At 36.3% G+C, this 23,647-nt stretch overlaps 1 protein-coding gene across 2 annotated transcripts in view; it reads right to left on the bottom strand.

Moving 5' to 3' along the window:
- CEP192 (centrosomal protein 192) overlaps positions 1-23,647 on the bottom strand; it is a 58,058-nt gene that overhangs the window by 10,698 nt on the left and 23,713 nt on the right. The window contains exons 20-40 of one of the 2 annotated variants that reach the window (XM_063397018.1): positions 23,360-23,590; positions 21,810-21,935; positions 20,689-20,823; positions 20,426-20,489; positions 19,623-19,762; positions 19,398-19,490; positions 18,487-18,602; positions 16,817-16,984; positions 14,917-15,007; positions 14,036-14,212; positions 13,267-13,521; positions 12,884-12,993; positions 10,742-10,851; positions 9,409-9,550; positions 8,654-8,838; positions 8,205-8,328; positions 6,339-6,444; positions 4,789-4,990; positions 3,486-3,565; positions 2,502-2,597; positions 925-1,044 (exon numbers count right to left, since the gene is read on the bottom strand). In XM_063397018.1, the coding sequence (XP_063253088.1) occupies positions 925-1,044; positions 2,502-2,597; positions 3,486-3,565; positions 4,789-4,990; positions 6,339-6,444; positions 8,205-8,328; positions 8,654-8,838; positions 9,409-9,550; positions 10,742-10,851; positions 12,884-12,993; positions 13,267-13,521; positions 14,036-14,212; positions 14,917-15,007; positions 16,817-16,984; positions 18,487-18,602; positions 19,398-19,490; positions 19,623-19,762; positions 20,426-20,489; positions 20,689-20,823; positions 21,810-21,935; positions 23,360-23,590 (2,871 nt within the window). The remainder of the gene's footprint in view (positions 1-924; positions 1,045-2,501; positions 2,598-3,485; positions 3,566-4,788; positions 4,991-6,338; positions 6,445-8,204; positions 8,329-8,653; positions 8,839-9,408; positions 9,551-10,741; positions 10,852-12,883; positions 12,994-13,266; positions 13,522-14,035; positions 14,213-14,916; positions 15,008-16,816; positions 16,985-18,486; positions 18,603-19,397; positions 19,491-19,622; positions 19,763-20,425; positions 20,490-20,688; positions 20,824-21,809; positions 21,936-23,359; positions 23,591-23,647) is intronic. The other variant, XM_063397027.1, reaches the window with a different exon arrangement.

Raw genomic sequence — 23,647 nt, 5'->3', positions numbered from 1 at the left:
ACAAATTTTCAGCGAGAAGGGTAAGTAAGGTTCCTACTACTGAAGCATGCTTAGTACTCTAAAGAAAGATTCCAAATCTTTCTGTGGACTTCTTAGAAAAATCAAGTCAAACCTTCTGAAGAGGACAGCAAAGCATATATAGCAATCATGCCATTCTGAATGTACAAAGCTTTTCACATTCAACTTATTGAATTAAACATTAGAATTAATTCCTCCTTATGGTAATAAATCCTCTGTCCTCTGTAAATTCCTCTTGTATAGATGGGATAAAAAGCAAGGTAAGGAGAGAGAGAGAGCACAGAAAACCAGTTGCCACTTCTAGCCCACTTCTTCCAAGCCTTACCATAAAGTCTGAGCTGAGGAACAACAGGGGAGCAAAGGAGAGCTCAAACCAAACCCAATTGCTCCCATGTGTCGATTTCACAACTATCCCCACCTACACTGTTACTCTGATAAAATACTGCAGCAGGTTTTATTAGAGACACAAATACTCATCTCCAAGATGGGTATTTGAAAATGCCAAAATTGCATTGAATTATGTATTATAGCAAAGATCAGTTACTTCACTTTTTACTTCCAAAAAATAAAACTGACAAACAAAAAAATCAAACTAAACTGACAGAAACATCCTTGTCAACAGAAACAATTCCCCTAGAATGTAAATTTGTCTCTACTCTCTCTGAGCTAAATAAAGTTTTCTATCACAAGTGGTAAAAGAAAATGCATTATTACATAAGGAAGAGGAAGATGATGTTTTTGTAACATAAGAAAAAGAAATACAATTTACCCCAGCAAAAATACTACCAGGGTTGAGGTTTTTTCCAGATTACAGCAATGTATATACAAAAGAGTAGCATATAGTAAAATCAAGATGTTATCAAAAATTTGTGCTCAAGACAGTGTTTATAGCTTTTATATACTCACACATCCAGAAAGCTGAATTTTTAATTTGTGTTTCATACTCGGATTTTCAACTGAGTAATACTCAAGGTCCCAGAACTGGGAGTAATCTCCTTTTTCTCTAGGTGAAAAGATGACAGCAATCTACAAAAAAAAAGGAGAAAAATTTTGCAGAACGCTGCTGATCTTCATAATCTTCACAGTTTTACCTCTACAAAGTTATGGTTCAGCACAAAATTCACACACTGCAGAACACACATGGCACACACAGGTGATCTTGCAGAAAACCATCCAGCTAGCTAGTCCTCCTTTGCCCACAAGTGGAAAAAAATGGACAAAATATGTTGTGCAAGCAAGTTTTAACAAAATTTGACTTCAGTTAATCTGCTTTAAGCAAAGTCAGCAAGTGCTGGCACAATTACTTCTATTAGTAAAAGGGAAAGAAAGGGGATCAGGAAGGGAACTATGTGCACCTAAAAAAACTTCCTTCATCTGGCAACTAAGTTGTGAACAACTCAACTCCTCCAGCTCCAAATCTGTAAGCACACAGTGCTATAATTATTAGAAGGCCTGAAACTTAAATCAACTTGCAAGCTATGAATTTGATCATCCCTAAAGGTCACCTATGTAAAAAAGGGTTGTCTCCATATAGTGCTGTACTAGGTAATTCAAGAATAAACTTGTATTATTTTCAGAACTGAGGTTGAGGGAAGAAGAGAAAGAGCAGCAGATTAGAATAGACCACTACAACTATGTCTAATTGCCAAACATCATATCCACTGCAAAAAAATAGCCAGTCATGATGGCACTGTACCTTATCTGCTCCAGCCCACAGCCTAGCATACCTATGCTGTAAATGTTATTCAAATAGGCCCGAACTAGAATTGCTAAGCCAAATACATTCGTTTAAATTTAAATAATGGCTTGCAATATTATGAAATTATTATGCAACTGGACAGAAGAAGTTTTTTAGTCTTGTAAAGAGATTACAAATTGCATCTCTATGGAAATAAGGTCATAATTTTCCCTAACAATGAAAAGATAAATGTTAATGGAGATGAAAAGATAAGACTGGAGTAGCATTGTGAGAGAAGATGAGGAAAGACCCTTACAAACCCATTTAGTCTATCCCTAGATGTGTTTTATAATTGTGGTTATGAATCCCTCTAGTGGCCAGGAGATAAAATTGTAAGTCAAGTGAAACCAACTTTAGGAACAGACCACTGTTCTTGAACAAGTATAGCAAGAATGCTTCAAGGAAGGGAATCAGGTTTTGTAAGAACCCACAATGATTTGCCACTTTCTTCTGGAATTTTACAAAGCATTTAAAATAATTTTCTGTCCCAAAATAATTTATCCTTAGAAACCCCCAAAGAGTAACACAAACACACTAACACTTTGAAATCAAACTACTTTGACGGCATGAATTCTTAGAATCAACTCTGCTAAATTAAGCTGATACAGACTACCTGATACACTCAAGAACCCAATACTGAAAGGCCAATATTTTATCATTATCTATATAAAATTTATTTCTCATTTAAGATCTTATTTTACAACTGAGATACACTAATATGACTGAAATATTTATAAATGTTTACCTTCTCATGTCCATGAACTTTGAGAATACCAGAAGCTTGGACAAATCCGAAAGCAGAGTAAGGAACTCTATAAACAGAACCACTTCTATCCACATCCTGCAAATTAATTTATGAGTCAGATTCAGAAGGGAAAGGAATAAAAGATCCTGAAACCACACAATACACGCACACACACCCCACCCCTTGCAGAAGACTGAGGAAAATACTCCAAATTAAGCTGCTTGTAAGTGAAGAATTGATATTGACTCCCTAAAAGCAAATTAATGAAGACTGAAACTACTAAATCCAGTCACCACAACTACTGACTTACAGTTCAGAGGCTGTGCATTGGCTGGAACATGATATACTCAGTCCCATGGGGTACTGCTAAGAGTGTTACATAACCATTTTTCATGGTTTCACAACAATAGACTATAATAATAATTCTAGCGTAAAAGTCAAAAATCATCACAGCATTTCAGACTATCAAAAAAACAGGGAAGCATTTACAAATATCAACAGCTAGGCACAGGCAAGAGCACTGTAATCAAAATATCCTTGACCTAACAAATTTTTGACAAAAGACAAATTTCTACAGAGATACCACGTATGGTGCAATTTCATCAGCACAAGCCTGGAACAAGACAAGTCTGGCATTCTGGAGCCAAAAAGAGACATCTACCTTTCATTTATGCTTGATTACTTAATGCAGTCTGGATGATGACACTGTATGAGCACAAGCAAACTCTTACAAGCAAACTTTACAGCAGAAATTGTACCACAGAGCACTGAGTGATTCACAGTCAGGGAGCACAATAGGGACGAAAAAAAGGAGCAAAACATTTCCCTGATATGGACAGAGGAAAAAAAATTTGTAGCTGAGGTCATGCTCAAATATATATTCTTTCTTGAGAGCCAGCAGGGAGAGAGAGCACAATAGGAAGAGACAAGTTAAAATAAACCCCAGGGATTTGCATTAAACTCCCAATGCAAGCATTCACTCACTTTAGCATAGGGTGGTGCAAAAGGTGACAAAAGCCACTTCAGATTTTCGTTCCCTTTGTTCTCCATTTCCAGGTAATTCTCTAAAAGAGAAATATCAGATGAACATACTAAACATCTCTGTTCAAGTATCTCTGGTGTAAAGAGTTAAGCAGAAACTATGTTTCTATATAAACACAAGTTTAGTGGAAACAGTTTCCATTATAACAAATCTCAAGAGCAGACTCAAACAAAGCACACTGTCATAAAATCTGTAAAAGCTTACACACAAGAAATTTAGACTCCACTAAAAAAACCCCAAAAGATATCCAACTCCTTCCCAAGACATTATTTGATTGTTCAGAGACAAAACACCAAGAGTATCCCAGTCTGAGATAAAATAAAAGTTGTATCAAAAAATCTGTTTTGTTACTCAGCATACATATAAATACATGTGTCTTGCAAAGAATTTAGGACAAGATCATCTCAGTCTAGAATAGCACCTAAAGTTTCGCTGCAGACATACATTATACAGGAAACTTCTAAACATCAAAGTATTATATTACAATCCTTTCATAATTTTAACAAAAGAGATAAATTAAGCAAGTCCTCAAGTCCTTGAAAGTCCTCAAGTCTGCTGGAAAAAAAATTGATGTCAATGGATCATTAAAAAACCTTAATTGCCTAAAAAAGTATGTACTACAAAAAAACCTGGTATCTAGGTAACAGAATGAGAGTTCCCTAGAGTTACTTTGAGAGTTTTAAGCATTACTGGAATTAAAAGTACAGACCAAGCATTTCAGGCTCCATTACATCTACACTGTCCTCTTCGATCACTATGCACCAAGACACGGACAGCCAGCCTTACAGCTGATACTCCTACTGTCTTTAGGAAAAGCATTTATTTCCCTGCTAAACACACACAGATTGGTCTCACATCTTATGGCCACAAGTGCAGATGAGAACAGATCTACTGCAAAGGTGCTTTGAGCCAAAAGAGTTTCCAGTAGACACAGTAACCTTTTAACACTCTCTTTTCCCAGGCACAGTGTAACTGCATTCATCATAGTGGCTTAAAAACTATGTGATTTGCCTGTATGCAAACCTATCTGTGGAAAAAAGAGGTGTGACTATAGTGCATAAGGAGAACTAAAAAAAAAGAAAGAGCATTTCAAACTAAAGGCAGAAGTGGCAAACTGGTCACACACTTCACACTTATTAGACTAAGAACAAAGTCAAGGCACTAAAGTTCTTAAACATGCAATTTTGTATAGCCTCTGAACACAAGATACTACAGATGCTATATTTAATAACTAATTCCTCTTACCTGAGCTTTGACCAGGTCTTGTTTTAGAAAAAACAATCGTTTTGTTCTTTATCTCCATTTCTGCTGGAGAGAGCCTAGGGAGAGGCTTTGGCACATCAACAGTAGGATTTTCAGACTGTGGAGTAATTGTATCACATCCACGTGGAAAGTCTGATCCAGACAGGCTCTGTGCAACAGCCTCTTGAATAAGCACTTGAATAAACTTTTGCACAATTTGGAGAAAAACAAAGTTTTAAAAAGTGAATATTGGTATATTAACAAGTCAAATTATTTAGCTCTACTTCCTTGAGCTGCAAGAGCTTATGTTCAGCTTTACATTTCAACAGAGGAAAGCTCTCATACATTAAAGCACCAGGTCTTCTCCAACCTCAAGAGTGTAAAGATTCTAGGACAAGTTTAATTTAGGAGAAAAGGAATATTCGCTATCTATGAAAATTTGCTATCTAGGCATTTTGATTCAACAGGAATAATAATTTCAACTAGTTTAACTGACAATTCCTACAACATTCCTTATTGCAGATAATGGAAACAGAGCTGCCTCATTCAGAAGGAGCTTTGTGTTCACTTTTGCTACATAATTAGAAATTTTAAGTTTCAGTTAATGCTAGTAAAATCTTAGCATAGTTTTTGCTGATTTGGAGAGGTAGCAAACAAATGAAAAAAGCATTATTAACTACCAGATTTCTTATAATTTGATGGATTTTGCTACATTCCCTACACTTGTCCTAGTAGATTTCTTAAATCCTTTTCTCATATTATAGAACATAACATGGTTAACTATGTGCAGTCATCATTTCCTTCTCAACAACTTCCCTGTTTGTTTGGGTTTTTTGAAGGCAGTTTCCAATTCTGTATCATACCTCACACTTCCCTTCATGCAAAAGGACAGTAGATACAGTTTTATGCTTTCAGTGCCTATTTCTCTCTTCTTGCATTGTTACAAATAACCCAAAACACACACTGACTGTAAAAATAAGATTAAAAGTCTCTGCTTAGGAGAGATTATCAAGGAGTGCTTCTGCTCTTACACAGAAAAAAGAAAAACTGTTTGCTTCATAATTTTTATTTCTATGCCTCAACTTAATCAGGGAAATGTCTTGGATTAAAATCCATGAAGAGGCAGAACCTGTTCTAAACATTCTTTATCACAGACCTGTCATCCAGAAGGTCAAAAGGAGCTATGCTGACTTGTCCAATAACCTCTTTTAACTTCTTTTATAATATGATACAGACTACTTTTATGTGTGCACACCTACATATATATTTTTAGCATTTTAGAAAATGCTGCATAGGAGAGTGGTGGGTGTAATTTTGTTGCAAATTCAGTTAGTGTTCACTTCATAGTATTTCTTCAGAGACGAATGAACTAAAAATCTCAGTTTACAAAATGGCATCTCAACTAGTTTTCTTTATGAGAACTTTACAAATTAAAAAGAATAATGGAAGTTGTCAGAGCTGCTGACTCAAAACTAAAAGGTTTCAGCAACTTTATTCAAACAGACAAAGCAAAATAAAAAGTTGCAATCTGAACTCTCAAGTAAACCACGTACCTTTAGTCCATTATCACAATGGATATAGATTAGGCCGCTCCAAGGAATTAATGTAGGCCTTGTGGCAAGTGATGGATTAGGACTCACCAGAATTATTGTGCTGCTCCTAAAAAAAAAAAAATAAAAAGCAACTAGCATGATTCTCATACTAGAATCACTATCTACAACATTTGTCACTGGCCCACCCAAAAAAGGGATGCACTTTTGAGGTAGCAGATAAGGGAATATGCTCTACAAATAGTTAAATTTCAGGTACTCAGCTATGCAATATATTAAGCTTTAATAGCCATGATCCCAGGATCTTCTTTCTCCACCACTGAGAAATCAGATCACCTCTTTTCGTGGCCTAACTCAGTTCAAGAAGTCTGCAGGCTCCCGCCACCACAGTGCAGAGTATAAAATATTCTGGCTGGCTTCTGTTCTGACAGGCTGACTGTCCTTGGCACTGCAAGGAGACGGTCACGAAAAATAGAAAACTGGGCAAGTGTAGCTTGCTGTGCTTAAGTCAGCTGTTCCCACAGGTTTGCTTCCTACTTGGAGACCTCTGTTCTTGATCCAAACTACTTACTTGGACTTGGATTTTCCAGTGACACATTTTAGAATTCTACGCTGCAAGAAAATTGCTTGCAGAAGGCCTTCAATACCCTCTTTTAAAGAAATCATCCAGACAACCCTGAATTTAGGGTGAGACACACTCAGTATGTCCTTACTTTCACAGCTGCTGGCAAGTCATTCATTGTTACTGCTTTTTGAGACTATTTTTCTTGGCACTGATTGGATCTGAAATGAGTGGCAGATATCCTAGCCCTTCCATGGAACTCTTTTGTTCTCACTAGTGATGAAAGTTTCCCAGAAATTTACATCTACGTGAATATGAAATTAAGCGTTTAAAATCAGCAAGGCAGAACTGAAGAGAAAGTATGTTTGGGCAAACATCTTTAAAGTTAAAGCAACTACTGAAGTACATTTCTGAAAGCAAAACCTATTTTTTAGTGGGAAACTTTTTTCTTTGTAAGATGAGAATTGTTTAATTATACAGTCTTAAAGCTGTTCTGAACTGAACCTTAAAAAAACACCAGAAATTTAGAAGGGACAGGTGAGCAGACCTTTCAAGCACGAATTGTGGAAGTCTTTGATGCCATGTGTGAAAAGTCTCATACACATATACAGTGATACTAAAACTACTTTTCAAAAAAACCTGCTAATTAAGGCACGAGTGAGCTGACACTGGCTTGTCATTATTTTCACACCTACAGATACTGAGAAGCCAAAGGTTGAATGGCAAAATCCAGTTTTCTCAAAATAATAATAAAAAAAAAATCCCAAAATCAAGTTGTGAGGACTATCAGCACATTTGCTAAAGAAAACACTGAGTCTCCATAAGAGAAGCCTTCTATAAGAACTGTTGTTTTGGAGGTTGTTTCTTGGTTACGGGAAGGGAGAAAGTGTTTTTTGTTTTTAAATGCACAGTTAAACTTTAAAGAAAAAACTGCTGTGAAAAGAGATTGTTAAAGCTTCAGCTTCACTGGCCATTCAGGTCCTTGAAAATTATGCAATAATAATAATACTTCCAGGCATAGAAAATTCCAGGTATCGAGGTAATTATACACGTGACAGAAGAACATTCCCATGATACACAATTGTAAAAGGATAAGATCCTAAAAAAACTAGATTTGCATGTTAGTTGACAAAAAGTCTAGACCCTGGAACTAAAATAGTTTCAGGTTACAGCCTAAAGCAAACTAAAGTAAATTCCTAAAAATCAACTAAAATACCTAAATTAGTTCCACACTTAAACTAAAAAGAAATTCCTGCAAAACCTCACCACACTTTCACACATAAATGAACTTACAGAAATATACTTACTCTGGTTCAACAGCTCCATGTTGTGGAGTTATAGTAAGGCAGTGAGCTGGCCAAGAAAGTTCAAATGTCAACATTCTATTGGAATTGTTGAGAATTTGTACACGTTTAATATCTGTTGTTTCACCTGTAACACAAAAAAAAAAAGCTAACACGTACAAAAATTCACAAAAATGCCCAAGATACAGAGATGCACCAATGAAATTGCCCTATTTGCAATGAATTGCAATTAAAATTTCTGCCCTAATTTTATCTCCACATTATTTTAAAATCTTCATAGTATGCAGTGCATTCTATATGTATACACAGAGCACATTACCCCTGATAATTTATCCAAAACTGTGTTCAAATCAAGTTCAGGAAGATGGCCAATGCACACTCACAAACATCTTATGCAGTACAGTTATCTTAATACTGAAGTGCCTATTTCATTAACTTCATAAAATACTTACCCACAGAAGGAGATGTCAAAGTCAAACACTCAGGTGTAACAGCCCAAGTCTGTTGGGCACCTGATTTATTCTGAGCCAGGTCCTTAGTTTTTGCAGATAAAGTAGAACCCTGAGGTCCTTTAACAGGAAGAACATCCAAAGTTGAAGCAGTATGTCTGGCAAAGTTCTCAAACCTGAAAATAAGACTACATTAAGCAAAAGCAGTAAAAAAAAATCTCATGAGTAATTAATTATACCAGCATACTCTTAGTATTTCTCAAAATTTTATTATTAAGTACAATATCTTATTGGGCCCTCAATTTAATTCAGTTCTCCATTAAGTAAAAAACAATCCAGCAGCTATATTAGGACACAGCTTTTTCACAGAACGTTTGGAAGTGGAAGGTACCATTTAGAATTAGAGGAACAAAAAGAAACAATTATCTTCAGAAGATATTATAATTTGAATAAAACATACACAGAGAAAACAAGTACTGCATAGAGAAATAAGGCAATGCAAGTTGAGTTTCACAGCATAATGTGCAACACTTTCTGGAGATCAGGAAGCACCTTTGGAGACCACCCAGTTCAACACTCCTGCACAAAGGAGGGTCAGCTACAGCAGGTTACTCAGGACATTGACCAGCCAGGTTTTTAATTTCTTCAGAGATGAAAACCTCACAGCCACTCTGGGCAACCTGTTCCAATGCCTAACCACACTCACAAGAAAAAAAACATAATTACATACATATAATTACTAATTATGGTTCCAGTACCTGTCCAATTCCATATGGTGTCCAGGAGACTGCTGAAAGCCATCCTGATCACAAGTGGAATATCCAACCACAGAAAGGAGAACCTTTTGCATATTTGCATAGAAAAGATGGATATCATTTGTCCCTCGGGGGACATCACATACTAAAAATGAGAGTAATAGAGAAATTCTAGTAAGAAAAATTCTATAATACTCAGAAATTATACCACAGAAATTTAAGACATAGACCTAGTTAATAATACATCAGCTAAGAAATCCAAGATCATTCCAAAACTACTTCCTGCAAGTTGAGTTATCAGGCCTAGCTCAACACTAACATACAACATATAAATCTGAATACACACAAATTTAAAACTTTTTATTGTATGGTATAATAAATATTACATATAAAAATAATCATATAATATAGTTTCCACCTTTATATAAATGGTATATACTTATTTGATTCTATGCCAAATTAGAGTTGGGTTTTATTTTTTTCTCTAACAATGGCTTAACAACTTCAAAGGATACTCCAGAACCCGAGTGTCTAATGTTCACTAGGATTTCACCCCAACTAAGATGAAAGATTAAAAAAAAAAATCTTTACTTTTCCAAGTAAAGACAATATACAATGCATAGCGAAAAAGCCAGACCACATTTATTCAGGTACAGTAGCCTTGGAACAGTAAGGAATTCCATATGTGAATATAATTAGTTCAAGAATAGGGTTTGACAGTAAATTTGTTCATGACACTTATAGGATTGAACAGTTGAGGGGGATGCTTTAAGGAACCCTTTACAAATGATAGTTGTATTCTTATTAATGCATTCCTTACTAACAAACAGAAGAAAAAAGCTATTAAATTTAGGAAGGAAAATAAATATATATTTTGGTGTCAGCCAAGTTCTCTGCTTCTCAATTTTCAAATATATCTGTGTACACTAAACTGAATCTTTCTCAATAGTTAATAAGGCAAATACTTTCCAAATAAACTCAGCATTTTTAATGCTATAATATTTATAGATTGGGGTTTCACGTTGCTAGGAGAAAAGTACAGAAAAACATGTAAATAAATAGATACTGAATGAAAAAAGGCAAATTCTGTTGTGATGGGTTGACCCTGGCTGGATGCCAGATGCCCATCAAAGCCATTCTATCACACTCCTCCTCAGGTGGACTGGGAAAAGAAAATACAACACAAAGCTTTGCCCAATACAGCTGTCCAAATTCAGAATTTTTCTTCTACATTTATAAAAAAAATAGTGAAAGAGTAACTAGGATTCAAGCCAAAAGAACATTTGCCACACAAAAACAAGTATTATACTTTTCTTTTAAGAAGTTGTAGTCTTACCTTCTGTCACAAGCTGCTCCCCTTGAAATTCTTCATCAAATACAGCGTTTCTCAATAAGCTGTCTTCTGGGATTATGCGTTTTTCTGCCTCAGGTTTATAAACCACAGCTCTGTTAGAGATAAACAGGAGTCATTAAATTAAACAAAATACTAGAAACAACAAATTGTAAAAGATTGATAAGAATCCAGCATAATTTTCACTTCATGATGATGATGATTTCTCGACTACACCAAGCCCAAATCTGGGAGCATTCATTTAAAACTGAAGTCTTTCCACATTAAAATGGTTAAACAAATACCTAGTCTATTGCTGCAGAGCAAAAGGAAACCCTGAAATAATGGATACCATATGTTTGTCTTCCCATACTTGTTCTCTGCTGTCAGTCACACCTACCTAGATTTTTGATAAGTACATCAGGCATCTGAGTGACATTTCACTCACCACAGGAAGCAGGGGAATGCTATTTTGGTTACAAGTGAAAGCCTTTTGAGAGGAAAAATTGACTAGTCAATGTCAGAGTTGGCAGCAGGTGCCAGCCAACAGCAGGAACACAGAGCCAAGGAGTATGACTGCCAACAGAACAGAAAAGACTGGGAGGCACAAGGATATAAACAGTCCTGGGAAAAATGGGAAGCTGCAGGTCAGCAAGAGGAAGTCTGGCACTCAGGTAAGGTCAGAGCCATGGAGGAGGAAAGAATCCCTGAGCACGACTAACTCTCGGGTCGAAGCTACTTACTGGGCTGCTGACTATAGAAATTCGGAGTAAGGAACTTGGGGCACAAGTTGGCAGATGAGGCAGAGTACTCATTACACCTTCCTACCCCTAAGTCCCAAATCACGTTCTCATTCTAGTGCACAATCACAGAATGGGGCTGGACTGGCTTAGGGAACTCAGTCATTACAAGAAATACACATCTCTTTCAGGTTATCAAGAGAGATTGTAGAGAATCTCCCACCAAGAAACTACCAGCTAGATCACTATTTTCAAGAATGACATGCCAGCCTGCTGACTAATGAAATCAACAAGTCATTTTGCATACATAACAACATCCAGAATCTATATTTAAAAGGTTTCCAATAATACCTATGTAATAGTATTGAGCTTCTGGATGGGTTTTCTGTTGATCTGTAGATCAAAACTGCTCCCTAAGAACTTCAGCCCTTTAAGGAGGATTTCAAGATAGTGAGCATTGCCTCATAAAAAGCAATTCATATAAAAATCAGGAACAAGCATCTTCTTAGATATCTAAAATAAGCCAGTTTCCTATCAAGGTCAGGAAACTCAGCTATCCCATGAGTTTTTTATTCAAAGTCACGCCGTTAAATTCAGCTGCAATTAACACTTCATTTGGGTATGAATATACACAATGATTTCCACACATAGGCAATGACACCTAAAAGCTGTTTTGAAGTTTTGCACTGAATTATGATCATCAGCTCCTCAGTGCTCTACCTAGCCTTAATATTCTGCATTACACTATATTCCATGGAGAGTACAAGTCACAAGTGTCACTTATGTCACTGAAAGCAGAGTATGCCATTTCTGTGCATTTGAATTATACAAAATGAAATGCAGAATAACACAGCCACTATTTAAGATCAGCAAGGTATTTTTAACAAGTTTCCTTGGTGTGTCATGAGCATATGTGGATGTTATTTTTCTTATATACACATCTACTCAAACACATTCTTTGTCAACAGAATTCAACAAACCAAGACATAAACCTTGCTTGAAACTTAGTACTCCTGGATTTCAGTACTGTTCTTTTCATGAGCCTTTCCTTTAAAAACTAAAGTTACATACACATTAGAAAGAGAAATACCAAGACAGAACAAACATCTCTTTCAATACAAAAAAGAAAGCATTTCCCCAAAACCCAACACACTTGAGTTTAAGAAAGTTGAAATAGAATAAAATCCTTAACTTGGACTGTAGCTAGTAAGCAAAGCCAAAAATTAACAAACCGCATGAACAACTTACAGATGCAAGGCTTAACAGATCTCCACATACCATCATCATCTTTTAGTTTGTTCTTGCTCATTTTGGAAACATGTTAAAACCATACTTGTGGCAGCACATACCCCTAAGCTTTAACTCCTTACTAAACATTTGTCTGTTGCAATAGCAATACACATCTTACCTGCGATACTGCTGCCTAGAAACTTCATCTCCCCAAAAAAACCATACTGTCGATACCAACATGCTTGAATGCAAGTTCTTTTCTGTTGAATTCCATGTTACAGTAATCACCTGATAAAATAATTAGACAACATACTATTAATAGACAATACTATTGTAATACAACATACTATTAATAAACTAATAGACAACAACTAACAGGGAAAAAAATCTTATTGTTTGTATTAATGTCTGGAATCTGAGTCAACAGATTACTACAATACAAGTGAAACAGGACACAACAAAAATTAGGTGAGATTTTAATAAAGGACTAGTCAGACATTTTCACTGATGACATTTAATTTAAAATCATAAAATTTACTCAGAAAAAAGCACTGCACTTACTTCATGTGTTCCTTCTCTTAGTACAAACTTCTCTGGAGACAGAGTCATAACCCGAGGATCCATCACTGTTTTTGCCTGCAGGTTTCCCAAGCACAGCGCTTTAACATAGGCGGCACGGGAACCTGTGTTCCTCACGTGGAAGGAAGCTTTCTGTAATCCTGCACACCCTTCCAGCGCAACCATGAAGCCATTTGACAACTTTTTAACATTTTCTAAAATGATATTGCTTCTTCCTCCATATCCAGATAACGGTATCTGGGAGAGAAAAAAAAAAAACCACCACCAAAAAAAACCAGAAGAAAAAAGCTTCTTAGTAAAAAAAAAAATATGTTCAACTATGGTAAACTATATCAAGAGTTACAGAAAAACAAATGAAAATGTTAAAAATGTGAACTGAAAAGCCCTTGCAAGAAATAGAGAAGCCTAAATTTACTCAATCATTTTCAAGTCCTACTTCCAGGTTTCCTTAAGACCTACCTATAGAACAAGACAAGTTCAGATTTTTTAACACTTTTAGAGTTAAAATCTTAGGTTACTTTTAATATAGTGCATAAAATATTTCATCCTTCATAAAGGAAAGAATTGCATGCAAAATTGATGCTAATGTTCAAATTCTGTGCCCATATGACTTTAACAAGTACACAGATACCCATAATATGTACCTTGAATTTTCAGGGTTTTGATAGATACAGCTGTTCAGTGCTAGATTTTTAATAACTACAAAAAAAAGTACATTTAAAATTATTAGAAGTTATGTTGAGGCTCTTACAGTAAACTTAATTCCTGGGTTTGTTCGAATGCCCAGCTGTTTGATTTCCAGTTTTGCAAAGCAGCAAGTTACTCGAGTGGGTGTGAACATCAGGTATATGTTAGCATCTTCTTTGGGACGCATTTTGAGTTCCCAGCTACTGGTTAAGCGTTCTTCTGATCCGAATATACTTTGCAGCTACAAAAACAAAGACATCAGAACTGAGTGACTGTAATAGGAAAAAAAACAAAACAGTATAACTTACTACACTTGGAAGGATGAATTAACTTCTTTGAACTCCACATTAACTTCTTTGACAATGGCATGTTTAAAGTTGCAGTGCTTACTGTGCAATGAAAAAGACCAAGCCCAAGATACTTTATACTCCCATAAGGAGCATTTCGATGCCTCTCAGTTTAGACAGACTTTTTAGCCTCAATCCCCAACCTGTCAAAGCTGAACTTGACTAGCGCTACATTAATTCTTTGTCAGTTTGAGATTTTAAATTTAAAAAATCTGAACATTTGAGGGAAAAAGGGGATATAAGTCAATGCAGGTAACATAACAAAAAGACCCAATAAAGTTAATTCCAGTTTTCCTATTCTCACCTAGACTCCCTCCTGCAAGAAGGGCCCCACTAATGGATCACCCCACCAAGTACTGACTCTGTTGTGACACAGCAGCTTGGAGAGCTGAAAACCGAGCTCCAGTTTGCTACAGCACTCCTGTTTCAGCAGCTCCCAAGGATGCCAGTGTAGCTTAAGCTCTGCTACCACACTCACCTTGGCAGTCTCAAAATAAAGAACCACAGCCTGCTAATACTTCAGGGCAAAAACATTTTCATTATAAACATAGCCTGGTAACTGTCATAAACACTAAAGAGAAATTTAAATGACAGTCACCTGAAAGGAGTCTTGATCCTGGCCTCTTATCAACAATCTTAAATGCTGGGTCACAGATGGAGAGTCATTCCTCAGAACTAACACCTTCTGTCTGAAAAACACGTTTGGTTAGATTTTACAGCAAATACAAATTACCTGCACAGATTAATTCATGGAAACAACAGAACTGGGACAGTCAATTTTGAAGTAATTTAATGGAAAAAAAATCACCTCTTTGAACAATAGAATATGTTAAATAGAAAGTTATTTCTGTATTGTCAAACTTACACACATGACACTGTTATACACTACAACACACAAATACTCATATAGCAAAACAATCTCCAAAAATACATATATATATTAAATATATATATAGAGGTAGCTTTTCTGAAGTTCAGGTACTGTACTTAACAGCCTGAACTTTAAGAGAAACCAGCAATTGCATCAATACAAAAACTCCTTAAAAATCCCCACTTCAGGGCACAGTTACGATGAGATTATCCAGAGACACTTAGTTATGCAGAAACAAAGTCTTGTGAGTAGTCTTGCCCAGTTTCACTGGAAGAACTGTAAAGAATTAAACTCAGGATAACTTTTCCTTTTCATCTACTTCTCAATGTAATAGCAACATAGAAAATTATGGTCACTTAACAGAATCAGGTTGACCAAATTTTTTTTTTTGTTTTTGCTCTGTAATACATCCTAGCATTGACCAGGCTTCTGGTACTCAGAGCTTTCCTCAGCAGAGGTAAGAAATATCTCCAGCAAGAGCAAGTGCCTTTGTCATTTTAACAAGTCAAAAAACATTGACAGATGAATTTGACAAGCCCTAAAACTGCTACAACATAAGAGAATAGATGATGCAGCTGGAATCAAAGAGGAGGACAGAAAGAGCAAACCCTCTCTCTATCAACACTGGCAGACACTCTTTTGTACTCTGTTAAAACAAAATTACAGAAATAATTTCAGCTTCCTAAAACCAAGGGTTCATTAAAACTGTTTTACAGAAGGAACAGTAAATAAAAAGATAGCAGCATACAGGAAAGAAGCAGTAATTCCCAAATAACCAGAACTACTGTTAGAAGCATACTACCTTAACAAACCAGAAAAACAGAAATGCAGCTATCAGAAAAACACTTCTTGGCTACAAACATGGATTGATTTTAAATATGTCCACCAGGAACATCATTAGATTCCTCAAAAAGTTCAGTATCAACCAACAGTGGATTAGTCCTTCAAGTAATAATTACTAGGAGTTCAGAGATCTGCCAAACTGGCAGACTTTACATATAAAGGAAGAAAGGAATATCCTAACAATTATGAACAGTTTCATTAAAGCATAAAATACCAAACCTGCAAACTTGAAACTTGAAAAAGTGTACACAAGAAGTAGTCTGAAGGATAAAGTCATTCATAATTAGGGGAAGAACAGATTTTCCATCACTAACATTGTAACACTGAAACACATTCAAATCAATTAAGGGATGTTCAACAGTTTATGCTATTCAGATGGTCAAACTACATTACACAGACTGAGTTCTGTTCATTGTAATGGTGAGATGAAGCATTAATAATCTCTACCAAGAGATGGGTATCAAAAGAACCAAAAGAATTTTTCTATCAACTTAATCGAAAAATAATTTTCTCCTCATTTCTACTTGCTGACATATTAAATGTAGAGAACCAGATATTCTAATTGTAACTGAGGAGTCCTCAAGAATACACAAAGCTCAAATACAATCAATTCGTTTCCGAAAAATGCACAAGAAAAATAATTGTAATATCCTGCTTCTTTCACTTGAGGCATAGAACAAATCACTGTGAATTATCAAGGTGAATAGGATTTTTTTTTAAATAAGTGCAATATAAAACAGTTAACTCGATATTCTATCTGAAGGGCTGTCCATCTTATACTTACTCTGATAATCCAAGTGACACTGGTCCCCAGGCAATGAACTGCTTGTTGGAGAGCACGGGTGGAATCTCTGACTCTGTAGACACAGGTCTGTTCTTCTCAGATTCCACCTCACCTTTTATCATCACCTCAAACCGAGGCCCAGATGGCAGCAGAAGGATTTTCAAAGTACTTTAAAAATAAATAAATATATTTAAATCCCACAACAGAAGAAGATTAGCTGATGAAATCAATACATAACTGAAATAATACTAGATAGGCATTTTTAAAACTACCTTCTTGGGGGGAAAATACAAATACTTATTTTTATTTTATGACGAAGGCCAGCTTTAGGCATAGTCCTAAATTCAAATCCTTTAGGCTGTAAAATACACATGCCACATGTACCTTACACAGTCTACTGAAGTATTCATCTGGAAATGATTCAGATAAATATTTCAGAGACCACAGCTCAGCAAAATAATTTTTGTCCACACTATTTTCTAATTTTTTTGACAGACTAATTTTAGAAACAAAGTCTGGTTGTAGATTAAAGAGATGCCTTTTGAATGCCAAGAGAAACTTTATTGAAATGTTACAGGTGTGAGACATCCAGGAGCACCAAGGAAGGAAATCTAGTTTTTAAATAATAGCCTGAATCATTCGCTATAGCATAGATAGACTTGAAGTCAAGAAAAAACCTCATGAACCTCCATTCTAGCTGTCAGTGAATCCCTACCATGCCTGCTGACAAAGGCCTGAATCCCATCAGCAGGAACACAGACTCTCATTACTGCCTCAGTTAATCAGTCTTCTAGCAGCACTTTGACGTAGACTACAAAGTTCCTAATCCTCCTGAGTCCTCCAGCCTGTAAAAATTCAACCTGTCCAATAGGATCATACTGTCACTGGCACAGAACTTCTCATTGTTTAATTTAAATTCACTGGGGAGGCCTGGTTAAGATAGCTAGTGAACGTATTTTGAAGATACTCCTTTGTCTATTCTTGCTCTATCACAGCAGAAACTGGAAATCGTGTAACATGAGAGGAAAGGCTGCTCTGGAGAAATGAGTCAGGCTCCTGTCATTGCCAAAAACTCTCACATGACATCCTAATTATCACTTGAACCAATCGAGTTTGTTTTGCAGAATGAAGTTCAACAGGCACTAATCAGCAAAACTATGAAAACATCTTCCATCTGCAAAAGGAACACATACACTAGTGCTGTACAGAACAAACTTTTATCTGATTACAGCAGACAAATGAATACTTATGATCTTGATCCATTCTTGAGTTTTTTCTCATGAAATAATTTTCCTTGCCTCAGCATAGCGAGAAAGCGGGAAGCAACTAAAAGGGCTAGAAGGTAAGTATTCTGAAGCTTTGTTGTACTTCAGAAATAACAACCATATAGAAGGCCTGAGGGACTTATTCCATCTATTTACTCTAAACAAGTCCTAGATTATTTCTTGACAGGAAATATCATCTATTCATTCTGCTATACACACCTGAAGAGGCAGACAATCTACAGAAAAGGTGAACCTTAACAAAAACCCTTTTGTAATGGATGTGAACTCTCATGAAAACAACTGAAGACAAAGACTCTCATATGGGTAAAATTTTCTATTTGTTCATTACGTTAAGGTCAAAAGTAGTTCAGTTTAACACATGCAGCACAGAATCAGTTATATTACCTTTCTGTAGTTGTTGTGCTTTTTGGAAAAAATTGGACAGTCACTGTTTGTACCTCTCCAGGGAGAAGGGAAAGGTCCTCAGGTTTAACAGCAAAGCAGCTGTCCTGATCTGATATCTGAAAGCAGGCAAGGGCAAAGGGGAGGGTTAGTTACCCATTTTAATGGATTAAACATTTCCCCAACATGTAATACAATTTGGCTGTGCACCTGTTGTACATGCAGTTTAGACAATTTGAATACACCTGGAGTCTTCAAAACTTTATCAATTAGCACCCAGTATCATCACTTCATGTGGCGTTTGTGACAGTAGTCACATATCCTATTTCCATGGCCTCCAATCCTAAAAGTGATGGGCTCTTTTTGTAAAATGGAACCAACTGCTCCTTCTGTTGACTTTGAAATGCAAGTTTCAAATGGGTTTAGTTATCTTTCAGTCTGGAACCATATTTTCCATGGATTCTCAAAAAGGTCAAGTAAAAACATTGCACATCTGAAAAGAACTCACTTTGAGTTGGCAAGACGTACACTAAAAACTAATGCAGTTTTGTTAGAAAATACAGATGTTTCCCCATGCTAAGTCTTAAGCAGGCTTTACTCTACTAGCTAACACCTGCTGTGCAGCACAGGCTTCCCTACTTTTACATATAACAAATCTTATAGATAAAATTTAGTAAAAGTCATAAAGGTATGTTTGCTATAAAAAATAAAACTGAAGTCGAGCAAAAGGACACTCATATGCTTTTTCCAAAAAAGTAAGCTAATCTCTTTGCGATCTTTCATTCCCTTTATGTAAACTTGTAAAGCTTTTGTCAAACCACAAAGCTGAGCTAAAATCCCAAGGCTCAGCTCTAGCTTCAGTACAATATGAACAGCACAAAATTCATAATTTCAAGAGGGAAAAGCCAACTTACCTTAACTTTCAAATGTACACTAATGTTTCCAGCATTTTTCAATGGCAGCTGCTGCTTAACTGTTGAACCTACACTAGTAGACAGATGTATTTTCTGTAAAAATTAAGTAAGTATATGTTTGTATATATACATACATAATAAAACCAAACATTACAAAGGTAGGAGGCTAGGAGAGGCAAACTGTTCTTGAAATACAGTTTGTAAATACAGATTTGTAACACAAACCTGTAAGTGCCCTGGAGTAAGTATCCTTGCTGTTCCAGCTCTTGCTCTGAGAGAAATACTTGTAATAACACTGCTAGGTCCTGGACTATCCACTTCCACATCCACTCTTGCCAAGAACTCCTCTGCTGGACTCAAGGAATCTAGGAACAATTTCATGAGTAGCAGAAGCAAGTAAGTCTGTCAACACCAAAGGCCATTCCTATGGATGTTTATCTAACTTCAGCTATTCTTCAATCTTCACATATTCATGTGGTGATAATAACAGAAGCTCTCCCATTACTTCTGCAACACTTTCTTCCTCTTTTAAAGTCTCACAGGACCTTATTTAAGAATTTTACCTTTTTGTCAAATGTGACTGAAATTGTCACTAATACAAACAAAAAACCCCATCCTACCCCACCAGGCAAACTAGTGGATATATGTGCTATTTTCTGTTCAGGAAGCCAGAACAACTCAGAGGTTTCTTCAAATTTATTATCTATTTTGTAATTAATGCAGTCTGTTCTTAAGTAATGGTTTAATTCCTTCATTGAAACAAGTTAACATAAATTCCAGGCATCTTGCAGTACAAACTTTGTACAGCTTCATACTTAAGTAAAAACGTCCCTGGTAATATATAAAATGATTAAGATAGAGAGGTATTTTGCCTCCTAAAGTTGCTAAAAAGAAATACAATACCTGAAATATTACCACACGCAAACCAAACATGGTTTCAAGTTTGCAGCCTGTTCCTGCAATTCTAATACATCTATACATTAAAAGTCAAATCTGTTTCAACTGAAATTAAGATCAAGTTACTTTACCTGGACAAGAAATTTGTTTCTTAGGTGCATGGAACAGAACCCAAACTGTTAGAGCTTCAGGATCCTGAAAAAGAAATAGGCTGACTCACCTTATGGAAGGGAGAAAATTATTGAGAGGAGGAAAAAAACAAACAAAACACCCACAAAACCTAAACATGCAAAAGGTGCACTGCCCAAAAACCATTACTTTGAACTCAAATATTCAGCACTACTATTTCAGACAGCAAGTAAAAAGAAGGATCGGCCAACTACAAACTACTCACTTGCCCATCAGAGCTTGCATGTATCACATGATTTACAACTGATGGAGCTGCTGCCTGAGAAACTGCATCCATTTGTTCATTAGAACTATTAACAGGTTCCTTGGAAAAGGTAAAGCACCGCCAGGCTACTGCATTCTGTCAAAAAAAAAAGTATTACAAGTATTAAATCTCTTATTGTCACTAACAGCAATGCTGACAAAGCTGAGAAAGGCAAGACAAGTTTTGAATGATCCAAGTAGTTTGGAAAAAATAATCAAAAATCAGGCTGTAGTTTTGTAAGCATATGATAGTCCAGCAAACCCTCTAAAAACGATAGGAAATCCTTCTGCAGCAAAAGGGGACAAGCAGAGTCTGGTTAGCTTAAGCCTTCAAGAAGTTTGGTTGTTCAAGACCAAACATCACCAGTCCCCAGGATAACCTGATCCACCTCAGCATCAGGCCAGTCCTTTCTTGTTCCCCTGCGTAAGGACACAAGGCCAGCTCTCCCCACAGCACAAATCAGCAGTCAGCCCAGCCTAGCCAAAAACATGACAACTGCATTGCCAGAGATGCAGAGAGGACCACACTGCTGTCTCTCAGACAGGCTATTATCCAGTGGGAGACAAAGCAGACTGGAGTCCCACTCTTGCTCCTGCAGAGGAAGAGGGAGTATGTTAAACTTGCTAGCAGCAAGCTTGGCTGCTTGTTTGAACAGTCAGCTGTTCCATTTGAATAGTGGAATACATCTTCAGCTTCTCAGAGAGAAAAGGGAAGCTTCCAGCCTCCTCAGCTTCTCAAAGGGAAGGTTTAGACAACACAAGCCTTTTCCTATCTGCTGCCCCGTGCTATCAAAGCAAGCACCAGAGGTGGAACCCCATGGCTAAGCTATAAAAAGTAACCAACAGACAAGGAACAAAACCCCACACACCTATCCTAGAAGCACTTTTGGTGGTACCATTACAGCAGAATCAGATTACCACCCTGCAAAATATACTTATTTCCCAACTAACAGAAGACTTCTTGGGAACCTTACATCTAGGGTCAGATATATATTTCTTAATGATATGTAACAAAGTGTTTGAGTATTGAAATTCAGTATCACAAGACGTTAACACTCATATACAGAAGTTTACTGTACTTACTGCATTAATAGTAAGTCTAGTTGGCACAAAAGCATGGGTTTTGTTGATAAGTTTTAGGGGAAGAGCCTTCCAAGTGCCAAAAGGCAAGTCACCAAAATCCAGGCAATTTCCTCTTCCTGTTCCCACCTGGTTTTAAAACAAAGCAGAACTCAGAAGAAAGGAAAACCTTCAAAACACTTCAAAACACAAAAGCACCAGGAAAGAAAGGATGTTACTTGCCTATTCCATCCTCTTAACCCTATATCCATATATAATACAAACCTCCTACCAGGGGAGGAATCATGTTTTCTTTGATTTTAGAAGGAGTTACAGCCAATTGGCTATCTCCCATGCATTTTGCCTCAACCAATTAAGCCAATCTTAGTGCAATGTTTATCCATCAAAATCCACCACACAATCAAGTTATTTTGGATAATTCAAATTAAAAGTAAGTTTAAACCATGATTATTGCTAGCAAGTAAAAAATGTCAGTTTTAGATAGTTAAAAACTCATTTCAGCAAGTTAAAAGTTAAGAAAATAAGTAAAGGGCAGTTAAGTTTTGCTAGCTTAAAAACACTTAAGTGTCATGATCTGCAGTAAAATACAGCCTTTATCTGGTACTTTTTGCAATCTCAAGAATGTAACAATACGCAGAGATTGAGCCCAGGATTTAAATTTTATTTGAACATGACACAAGTTTGAACTATGTATATCCTATGAAGAACATGGAGAATGGACTACAAGTAAAAAGAAAAAAAAAGCATTAAGAAAAATAAAAATTTATGAAAGAAGCATTAAAAATTATATCCACTTCTGTGCATTCATTACTTCAAAACACAATGAGCCCAAGGCAAGTTAAAAGACCACTGTAAGTGAAAAAGAACGTGTTAGCTGTGGCTGATGACTAAAAATTTTAGTTTTATCAACCATGTCACAGACTACCATATACTTTGTTCAGGCACCTCCTAAAGTAACATCAGTCCTTTTTCTGCCTGCCCACACTCTTAAATCTAGAACTATATGAAGTCAGTTTTAATTTTTAATGTCACACTGTCTCCCACCTGGTTGTTCTTCATGATAAAACAGAAGACAAAAGCATGCACTTACTTTTAATTTTTAATTAGCCCACAATAAGAAAACATTCTCTACAATCATGAACAAGCTAGAGATAGTAAAAACTAAGACAAAGCCTACTTGATGTAAAAAATAAACACATCCTCACAATTGGAAATAAATGCTTTTTGTTACATTAAATGCTCAATCCAATACAGCAGATACCTAGTAAGCATCAGATGTTTAAGGTCTTGCCCAGTCTTTTAACAATGAAAAAGTAATGCATTTTAACTTAATCTTTCCACACAGAATCCTTCATTCCAGCTAGTTGCTTTTCCACAACTGGAACTTCCCAGACAGCAATAGGCTTCTCAAAAATTTTCTTATATTCCCACTCAAAACATATGAAACTCCAGATTTCTTTGAGAAACAACCTTGCGATCCTATGATTTTCCCGTGTCATTAAATTTTTCATAAAATTACAACAACAAAAGACCCACAACAAGCAGCAACTTACTTCTAAATCAGGATTTTCAGCAACTGCTGTCAGAACTACCCTGCTTGCCAAAGCCTCTGACTGAATGACTGTCTCAGCATCTGCAGAAACTGGCCAAGATGAAACATTGAGGATACACTGGAAGATCCCCGAACAGGAAGGTAAGAAAAATATTTTCAGGTCATTGGTGGAGTAGGGTCCTACAATGGTTTTGTTCTTGAAAACCAGACATTGAAATTTCACAGGATCCATCTGAAAAACAGAATATCTGTCATTTACAAACAGGCCTTTTAACAGAAGACATTTCCT

The sequence above is a fragment of the Prinia subflava genome, chromosome 1 (assembly GCF_021018805.1).
Source record: "Prinia subflava isolate CZ2003 ecotype Zambia chromosome 1, Cam_Psub_1.2, whole genome shotgun sequence".
In the NCBI taxonomy this organism is placed as follows: Eukaryota; Metazoa; Chordata; class Aves; order Passeriformes; family Cisticolidae; genus Prinia; species Prinia subflava.
The sequence above is the reverse complement of the archived record's forward strand: the minus strand, read 5'-3'. Positions and strand labels throughout refer to the sequence as shown.